Here is a 10461-nt window from a genome sequence, read left to right as displayed (position 1 = left end):
GTGTGATGTTGGGACCCGGTGGGGATTGCCTAGGAGGGAGGTGGGAACCTGGGCTGGGAACCCCAAGGAAAGAAGAGGGAACCTAGACTGAGAGAAGGCCGAGAAGGAAAGCGAGAATCCGGGCCCTAGAGAAAGCGAGGAGGGAAGCGAGAACCTAGGTAGGGGAAGAAACTGGGAGCAAGTGCTGGGAACGCCGAGGTAGAACAGGGAGCCCGAGGCGGCTGTGAGTTCGGCCTGGTACATATAGGCGTTCTGATTGTGTAGCTTTTTGTGCCTGTTCTTGTGTGTGTGTGGACATGTGTTACTCTGTGCGACGTTATGGAACCTATTGTTTATGAAAGTCAGAGGGTCTCTATGTGGTCTAATTTTTAAATTAGGTGCGAGTCTGTGTTTGAGGCTGTGCAACTTTGGAGTGGCAACAGTAAGGGGTTTGTGAGTAAAATTTTGCTACTTTGCGTAGAAGTATGTAATGAGCTCTATGAGTTTATGCATGACGTGTGGCTGTGGGATTGGGATTGTGTAGTGGGTGATACAACAGTGAATATGTCACATTTTAAAGTATTTGTGCACACAAGTAAGTGCACAATTCACGGTGACTGTGAATGTGGCTGGTTCATTGTGTGACTGAGATGGAACACTTGAGAAAGTAGATTCGGGACTAGTAAGTACTATGTATTAGATTGTCAGCATATCGGCCATTGCCTGTAAACTTTGACTCTGGCAAATAGACAAGTAAAAAAAATACGTATTTTTTAATTGGAGAGGAGGAGTTAAAATTAAAATAATTTTCAGGTGGTACAATCTTGTATTGGGAAACCCCGTTATTGACTAATGACCAGTATGTTGACATAAGTAGAACACTGTTGGGAGCACAGAAAAAACTTTCTCCCGTAACTGCTGGGAGTTTTTGCTCTGAAAGTTTGTATTTGGGTGAATTCCTGGACAATAAAGGTTCAATAATTTCTTCAGTCTTTACAAAGATGCTGAACATTTAAACACGAGATCAGCCTCATTTAGCTGAATAGAATGTTCAGTGTAGAAATCAGTACTTCAAACTTGTTTTAAAAGCAAAAATGCTCCCTCCTGCTGGAAGTCTGCTGTGTGAAAGAAAATGTGGTCAGTTTCTTCTCTAATCCCTCTATTTGCCCCCTCTTTATTCCTTCTAGGTTGATAGTCTTCAGCTGGAATGGATTGGGAGCTGAAAAAGAGAAATCATAAGTCAAGGACAAAAACAGGCTAACATGACTGGTACCATTACAATATAGTGTAAGTCATATCTTACTTTGGCATGGCCAACTCAATGGACATGAGTTTGAGTGAACTCCAGGAGACAGTGAAGGACAGGGAAGTCTGGTATGCTGCAGTTCCTGGGGTTACAAAGAGTTGGACACAACTCAGTGATTGAACAACAACAAATACCTTACCTCCTGAGAGACCCCACTGTTGGGAACTTCCAGATACAGTTCCCTTTTTATGGGCACAACCACTTCTCCAGATACTTCTCTGGGCATGCAGTGACCCACCTACTTGTAGGTCTTGTTCTCTCCTATCAGTCCTCTTGAACAGTATGTAAGCCAACCTAGGCATGCTCCATCATCCATGGATTCCCCATCTGGACCTCAGATGAGAATTAGCCCTCTTAGTCACCACCACTCCACTCCCCCATATCCTGGAAGCATGTACATTTCTCCCCCAAATTCTCTCATTACTTTGATTTAGAGTAGTATTAGGGTCTAAGGAGCTCCTTGTTTGTTATAAGGGAGGAAGAAGCATCTATTTCTTTTCTCCCTAGAAAACTGTTCTAAAAATAATTTGCTCTGTTAAAGAGACATTCCCTTTTCTTAGCCTCTTCTAGCCTCTTGAAGGAGCCTCTTCCTCCTTGGAGTTAAATTAATGGTAGCAAAACTTTACAGTCAGCTGCTTTTTAAGACTTTATTATAGCATGAGGGACAATTAAAAGCTTGTTTGCTCACCATCTTTGGGACATCTGCTGAGACTGAGGTAGGCAAATTTCTTAGTTACCATCCTGTTAAAAATAATGACAACAGAAAACTCAGGTTTGCTGGAAAAGACATTAACAAATCAATAGACTGTGTGTGTGTGTGTGTGTGTATCAGAAAACTATGGGAAGTGGCTGTCAAAATACAAGATACAAAGGTTGTATGGTTTGTAACAAAAAAAAATTTGATGTTCCTGACAGACTCAAAAATTAAAGATTTAAGAACCAGAAGACACATGGTAAGTGTCAAAACTGACATTTCATGAAGTTTCTGTAAAATTTCAGTAAAATTTTTAAACTTTCCAAAGTTGTTAGGAGATAATGAACAAGACAGAAGTGGTTAAAGAAAAATAATGCAGGTGGGGAGTAGGCCTACCTGATACTAAAATATGTTTTAAAACTGTAATAACTGCAGAGTAGTCCTGGCAGTTAAATGAAAAGATCAGTGGAACTAAATATGAAGTCCAGATATACTCAAATATGTAAAGGAAATAAAGTATATGATAAAGAAAAGCTATAAAAATTATTTTAGGTATTTACAGGATTAATTTCCTTCCTTTAAAAAAGATCTAATACCAATCCAGAAAATAGTTATTAGAAAAGTGAATAACTAAACTATTAACTATTAGTCTATTAGTTATTAGAAAAGTGAGACCTTTCACAGACAGGAAACTAAAGATGGACTGTGGTAATGTCTGTAGGGGCTGGTGGTGGCTGTAGACTAGGGAGTTGGTGGCCTGATTCGGCCTGGCTTGTCTTCTATTTTTTTTTAAAAAGATGAGGTTTTTTAAAAACTTTAGAAGCTTATCCTCTCTCATAATGAGAAAAATAAGAGCTAGAATCACAATGTATACTTTGGCAAGCATCGAGAACTTTGTATCAGTGGTACTCAGGGTATGGGGTGACAGGTATTTTCATGTATTGTTGGTCATGATGTAGGTTGAGCCTTAATGGAGAAGAACTTGGAAGTAGTTAGTAGGCAGCTTCGGAGAGAAAAGTGGTAATAGAGAGGAGAGCGGCTTGCCCAGAATCTAACTTTTTGCCCCAAGATCCTGTATCTCTAGCTTTGGGGAAGAAATAATATTTGTCTAGCTCATTATCCCCCTGTATTTGTGTGGACAGAGTGGACAAGCACCAAGGCAAAGGAAATAGAGTCAATTTTAATTGAGTCGTAAGACGTATGTGGTGTCATGTGGCTTCTTTTCGTGTTGGTTTTGCCTTCTTAGGAACCACCCCTTTTCTAAAGAAGAGCCCAAAGGAAGACTGGTCATCTCTTGTAAATCTCAAAACCATGGCTCAGGTGAGATGATGGTTCTTCTCCCTTTTCTGAAATAGTTTTGTTTGTTTGTTTAAAGACTGTTTGAGCACTTGCTTTTCTTGTACTAAAATCCTCCTGTTTGCCTTCCCCTTTAGGAAGGCAGTACCCACTTGTTCTATTGGTCAGATAAGCTTTTACCTTCCACAAATGCCCCTTCTAATTTTAACCAGTGTTCACATATTAAGTGGGTGTAATCATTCAACATCTTTTCTCAGTCTTCTCCCAGAAACAGTGCTAGAACAAAAATGCATTTCTTCAAATTAAAAGAGAATATAGTACTGTATGGAAGAGGGCATGGCAACCCACTCCAGTATTCTTGCCTGGAGGATCCCCATGGACAAAGGAGCCTGGCATTCTACAGTCCATAGGGTCTCAAAGAGTAGGATGTGAGTAAGCAGCTAAGGAAAGCACAGCACATAATACAGCATGCACCTGTCTTGCAAAGAAAAGAACAGTCAAGATGAAGATAGAATTGACAGATTGCTGTTAAGTGTCAAGAAGTCCTGTCTTGAGGTTTTGAGACAAGAGCTATGCTTGGCAGATTGTACAAAAACCAAGAATCCTCTATTTCTCCCCTCTGATCCTTCAAGAGATCCTTGAATTTAAACTGTTAATGTGTATTTTAATATCTTCCTCTCCCATAATGGATTGTCTTAAACATTCTTCTAATGTGCTTTGGGTTTAATACTAGGCAAACTGTAAGATAAGAGTTAACTGTTCAATGTTATTGGCACAGAGTTTTTGTTTGGGCTTCCCTGGTGGCTCAGCTGGTAAAGAATCCACCTGCAATGCGGGAGACCTGGGTTCAGTCCCTGGATTGGGAAGATCCCCTGGAGAAGGGAATGGCTACCCACTCCAGTAGATACTGGTGATGGTTACATAACATTGTGAATGTACTTAATGACAATGAATTATATACTGAAAAATGATTAAAATGATAAAATTTTATGTCACATATGTTTCACCACACACACACACAGTTAAACAGAAGAGTATAAGAAACATAAAAATCCATAAGTGAGCATTGGGGCAAACACTTGGAGGATTGGAAAAAGAGCAAAGGTATTAAACCATCAGCAGTATCTATATCCAGAGCTTTTTCACATTCCAAACAGAAAGGAAGGGAAAGTCACTCAGTTGTGTCTGACTCTTTGTGATCCCATGGACTGTAATCCGTGGAATTCTCCAGACCAGAATACTGGAGTGGGTAACCATAATGTTTTGTTGTTTTCAGTGTACCAGTCTTGCAAATGTTTGTTGTATTAATACTGAGATGTTTTTATGTTGTTGTAAATACTGTTCATTTTTATTTCAAATTCCCATTATTTATTAATAAAATGCAGTTGATTAGTATATGAAAATGCAATTTCATTTTCGTTTATTAACCTACCTTCTCTCTAAACTTATTCTAGTAATTTTTTGGTAGATTCTTCAGGATTTTCTTCACACATAATCATGTCAGATGTGTAATATTACTGTTGTCCATCTTTACTTTCCAATCTATATTCCTTTTATTTCTGTCTGGCTTTACTACATTGTCTAGAACTTTCAGTGCAGTGTTGATATAAGTAGTGAGAACAGATATTTTTGCCTTATTCCTGACTAAGGGGAAAGGCATGTAGTTTTTGACTAAGTGTAACATTGGTGATTGGTTTTACATAAATGCTCTTTATCAGGTTGAAGAAATTCTTGATTAGTGATCATTTTTATCACAAATGAATGTTGAATTTTGTTAAAAGTTTTTATGCTTCTGTTGTTTTTTATGTATTATGTGGTTTTCCCCCTTTTAAAATTAACATGATGAGTTATATTGATTGATTTTTGAAGTGCTAAACCAGCTTATCCCTAGGATAAACCCCACTTGGTTATGATAGATTCATATATTCATTTTTCACATATTGCTTGGTGAATTTACTAACACACTGTTAAGGATTGTTTTGTCTGTGGTTCATAAATAATTTGGTCTCTAGTTTTTCTTGTAACGTTGTTGTCTAGTTTTGGTGTGAAGGTAATGCTAACTTACAGAATGAGTTGAGAACTATTCTCTCCTTTTATTTTCTCAAAGAATTTGTGTAGAATGGTTATTATTTCTTCCATAATAATTTCTTCCGTAATGTTTGTTAGAATTCACCAGTGAAGGCATCTGAGCCTCAAGATTTGTTTGTGGGAAAATTTTTTACTAGCAGTTCAATTTCCTTAATAGAATTGTGGCTATTAATGCTATTCAGGCTTGCCTTGTGGCTCAGACAGTAAAGAAGCTGCCAGCAATGCAGGAGACCTGAGTTCAGTCCCTGAGTTGGGAAGATGCACTGGAGAAGGGAATGGCAACTCACTTCAATATTCTTGGCTGGACAATTCCATGGACAGAGGAGCCTGGCATACTATAGTCCATGGTGTTGCAAAGAGTTGGACACAACTAACTAACACTTTGACTTCCATGCTATCAATTTTTTTCTCTTCAGTGAGCTTTTATAATTTATGTCTTTTAAGCAATTTGTCCATTTCATCCAAGTTATAAAATTTATCGGCACAAAATTGTTCAAAAATCTACTCTTTTTATCCTTTTGATGTTTATGTAATCTGTAATGGTGCTGCTCTTTCATTCTGTTGTTGATTATTTGTGACTTTTAGTTTTTTCCTTGATCAGTTGACTAGAGATTTATTAATTTCGCTGATTTTTTTCAAAGCAGCAACCTTTGGTTTCATTGATTTCCTGTTTTTCTGTTTCCTGTTTCTTCATTTCTGCTCTTACACTTTGTATTTCCTTTCCTTTTCATTACTTTGGATTTAGTTACCTCTTATTTTTACACGGAAGTTTATATCATTGATATTGGACTTTTTTTTCCCCATAGGACATTTAATGCTCTAAATTTCCCTCTAACAAATTTAGACATGTTGTATTTTCATTTTTATTCATTTGAAAATATTTTCTAATTTATCTCATGCTTTCTGATTTGACCCATTTGTTTAGAGGAAGTTTGTTTAATTTTCAAATATTTGGGTATTTTCCAAATAGCTTTCTCCTATTGATTTCCAGTTTAATTTTGTTACAATCAGGAAACATGCTGTATATGATTTCATTCTTTAATTTATAGATTTCTTTTGTACCACAGATTATAGTACCATCTGATGAATGTTCTATATGTACTTGTAGAGGATGTATATTCTAGTGTTGTTGGATGGTGTCTTCTGTAAATAATCAAGTCAAATTGCTTGATTATGATGGTAAAGTTTTCTATATCCTTATTGATTTTCAGTCTGTTATACCCATCACAGAAAAGGAAGTCATTCTTAAGTTACAAGTGTGGCTGTGAAAGTGAAAGTCGCTCAGTCGTGTCCAACTCTTTGTGACCCCATGGACTGTAGCCCTCCAGCCTCCTCTGTCCATGGAATTCTCCAGGCCAGAATACTTGAGTGGTTAGCTGTTCCTTTCTCCAGGGGATATCCCCAACCCAGAGATCGAACCTGGGTCTCCCACATTGCAGGTAGATTCTTTACCATTGGAGCCACCAGGGAAGCCCAAAACTATTAATGGGAAGGCTGACTGAGCTTTTTTAAATGGATGGAATAGGATGACACTGCTGATCACTCTTGGCATCACTGAAGCAGGACAACCAGACATCACACGCTCCTGACAGGACAGTGCTGGTGATTTAGTCGCTAAGTCATGTCTGACTCTTGCGACCCCGTGGACTATAGCCCGCCAGGCTCCTCTGCCCATGGCATTCTCCAGGCAAGAATACTGCAGTGGGTTCTCATTTCCTTCTTCAGGGGATCTTCCTGTCCCAGGAATTGAACCCAGGTCTCCTGCATTGCAGGGAGATTCTTTACCGACTGAGCTACATGTAGGATTCATGTGGCTATAATTGTGTCTATTTTAACTTTAGGTTCTATAAGTTTTTACTTAATATATTTTGAAGTTCTGTTTTTAGGTGAACTTATATTTAGGATTGTTTTGTCTTTTTATGAATTGATGTCCTCTGTCATTATAAAATGCCTTACTTGGGACTTCCCTGGTGACCTAGTGGCTAAGACTCCATGCTTCCTCTGTAGTGGGCATGGGTTCAGTCCCTGGTAGGGGAACTAAGATCTCACATGCCACACAGTGCAGCCAGAAAATAAATAAATAAGTTAAAATAAAGTGCCTTTCTTAATCCCTGATAATATTCTTTTTTCTAAAATCTATTCTGTTTGATACTATTATAGCCGTTCTGGCATTCTTATGATTAGTATTTATTTTTAATTTTTATTTTTTGGGAATATCCTAAATACTTTTTAACCTGGAGCATCTCCCACCTTTTCTTTATTTTTTTCAGCTGATTTACAATATTACATACGTTTCAGGTATACAACATAGTGATTCACAGTTTTTAAAGGTTAAGCTCCACTTATAGTTGTTACACTTATTGGCTGTATTCCATGTGCTATGCAGTATATTCTGGTAGCTTATTTATTTTATGCCTAGTAGTTTGTGCCTCTTAATCTCCTACACCTATCTTACTCCTCCCTCCTTCCCTTTCCCCACTGGTATCCACTAGTGATCTCTGTCTGTAAGTCTTGTTTCTGTTTTGTTATATACATTTGTTGTATTTTTTAGATTCCACACATTCGTGATGACATACAGTATTTGTATTTCTCTGACTTGCTTCACTAAATATAATACTTTCCAAATCTATCCAGGTTGTTGCAGATGGCAAAATTTCATTCTTTTTTTTAATGGCTGAGTAATATTCTTATGCGTGTGTGTGTGTGTGTGTGTGTGTGTGTGTGTGTGTGTGTCTGTGTGTGTGTGGCTATTCACTATGTCTTCTTTATCCATTCATCTGTTGATGGGGACCTAGGTGGCTTTCACATCTTGGCCAGTATAAATAATGCTCTGAACATTGGGGTGGTGCATGTGTCTTTCTGAATTAGTGTTTTTACATTTTACCCAGGAGTGAAATTGCTAGGCCATGTGACAGTTCTAGTTTTAATTTTTTGAGAGCTTCCAACTGTTTTTCACAGGGGCTGCACCAGTTTACATTCCCACCAGCAGACTATAAGGGTTCCTTTTTCTCTGCATCCTTGCCAATGTTTGTTAGTCTGTGGTCTTTCTGATGATAGCCATTCTGACAGGTGTGAGATGGTATCTCATTATGGTTTTGATTTGCATTTCTCCGATGTTAGTGATGTTGAGTATCTTCATATGCCTGTTGGCCATCTCTGTGTTTTCTTTGGAAAAATGCCTGTTCAGTCTTCTGCCCATTATTTACTTGGGTTATTTGGGGTTTTATTTTAATATTGAGTTTGTATGAGCTGCTTATATATTAATAGCTTGGATGTATGTGTGTTCAGTCATGTCTGACTCTTTGTGACCCCATAGACTATAGCCCACCAGGCTCCTCTGTCCTTGAAATTTTCTAGGCAAGAATATTAGAGCAGGTTGCCACTTCCTTCTCTAGGGGATCTTCCTGACCCAGGGATTGAAGCTGCATCTCCTGTGTCTCCTGCATTGGCAGGTGGGTTCTTTACCACTGTGCCACCTGGGAAGCCTGTAATTTGGACCCTTTATTGGTCATTTGCAGAAACTTTCCCATTCTGTAAGTTGCCCTTTCATTGTGTTGATGGTGAGCCCGTGTATTTTGAGATCAATATTCAGCTGTAGATTCAAGGGTATCACTCTACATATGTCTGGAGAAGCCTCTGTCTCTCTCTCTGCTGCTCCCTCCTCTTCAGTATTTTGCTTAGCAGTTCTAGTCATCTTGGACTCTTCAAACTCCCATCTCTGTTTCTTCCACTCAGAAAGACTGCTGGGCTCTGTGTTTTCCCTCCCTGTGCTGTGACCTGGAAATTGCCTACAGACTATAAGCTGGGCAGTCAAAGCTTACTTTGTTCCCTTTCAGAGCTCACCGTGCTCTGCTGTCAGTCAGCCAGTGCTTACAAACATATGTTTAATATATTTTTTATAATTTTTTAATTGTTTACAGCAGAAGAGAATCTCCTCTATCAGTTAATTTCCATAGAAGTTGACTTGTTTTGTTGGACAGTTAAGTAGGCTGAAATCAAACTTTAAACTTCAGACTCTCTAATTAGTGGCAGCCCAAATCTCTGCTTGATTTCTTTTATGTTTAACCAGAGGTCTCAAATTCTGACACATGAATGCCTAACTGGGGTATCAGCTAAAGGTGTGGATAAAGTTTGTTCAGTGTCCTTGGGCTCCCCCCAACTCCTGCCTCTGGCTTTCATTTCTTCAGGATTTCCCTACTTCTTTTCCAATTACTGTTGTCCTAAATTCTATCTTTTGTTCCTTCAAGCCAGTAGGACCATGGATTTCCACCTGGATTTTGTTTGCCATACTTGATGTCTGCTTGGGGCCTGCGTTTAGGCTGAAAGTAGTGTGAATTGGCAGTTCTCCTGTCGTTCTTCTCCTAAGTATAAAACCTTCCCTCCAGTTTCTGTTTGTTTGGGTCACTTTTAAGTGCCTTCAGATAGTTGCTTTTTATAGTCAGCACTCCATATTCATGAGGTTTCCCTTCCACATCCACAAATTCAACCACCCACAGATTGAAAATGTTAAAAAAAAAAAAAAAAAATCCCAGAATGTTCCAAAATGCAAAACTTGAAATTGCTAGACAGTGGCAACTATTTACATAGCATTTACATTGTATTACATATGGTAGGTCGAGGTGATTTAAAGTATATGGAACAATATAAAATAGATTATATATAAATAAACTACACAGTTTATGTAAGGGACTTGAGTATCTTGAGATTTTGGTAGTTGCAGGGGGTCCTGAAATCCATCTCCCATGGAAACTGAGGCGTTGATTATATTTTTCTGGAGTTTAGAGCTGTTACCTACAGTAAATGTGAAATAAGAGCTACTCTTCCAGTTTTTGGAGGAGAATCCCAAACATACCTTTTTTTTTAAATCAAAAATGTTTAAGCTATAATCTACATAGAATAAAAAGCAACTCATTTTAAGTGTTGATCAAGTTTAGGAACTTTGAGAAAGGTATAAAGATTTATTCAGTTACCACAACAATCAAGGTTACAAAATTTCCATTACTTCAAAAAGTTCCTTCATGCCCCCCTACAACCAGTTGCTCTCCTGCCACCATTGGCCTTTATTAAGGTATTATTAATCACACCTGCTTTTGTCACT

The 10461-nt window shown here is 38.2% G+C and overlaps 1 protein-coding gene across 16 annotated transcripts in view; it reads left to right on the top strand.

Moving 5' to 3' along the window:
- ZNF567 (zinc finger protein 567) overlaps positions 1–10461 on the top strand; it is a 42831-nt gene that overhangs the window by 175 nt on the left and 32195 nt on the right. For 6 of the 16 annotated variants that reach the window (XM_086351905.1, XM_086351907.1, XM_086351908.1 and 3 more), the window contains exons 2-3: positions 1167–1266; positions 3226–3299. In XM_086351905.1, coding sequence (XP_086208031.1) covers positions 3291–3299 — 9 coding nt within the window. In that variant the 5' untranslated portion in view covers positions 1167–1266; positions 3226–3290. Of the gene's footprint in view, positions 224–304; positions 433–1166; positions 1267–1845; positions 2002–2200; positions 2239–3225; positions 3300–10461 lie in introns of those variants that run through there. The other 10 variants (XM_086351910.1, XM_086351900.1, XM_086351902.1 and 7 more) reach the window with 7 other exon arrangements.

This window comes from Bos grunniens, chromosome 18, assembly GCF_055505025.1.
Source record: "Bos grunniens cultivar Pamir isolate PY7600 chromosome 18, Bosgru_T2T1.0, whole genome shotgun sequence".
NCBI lineage: Eukaryota > Metazoa > Chordata > Mammalia > Artiodactyla > Bovidae > Bos > Bos grunniens.
This window is presented reverse-complemented; position numbering and strand designations above follow the sequence as displayed.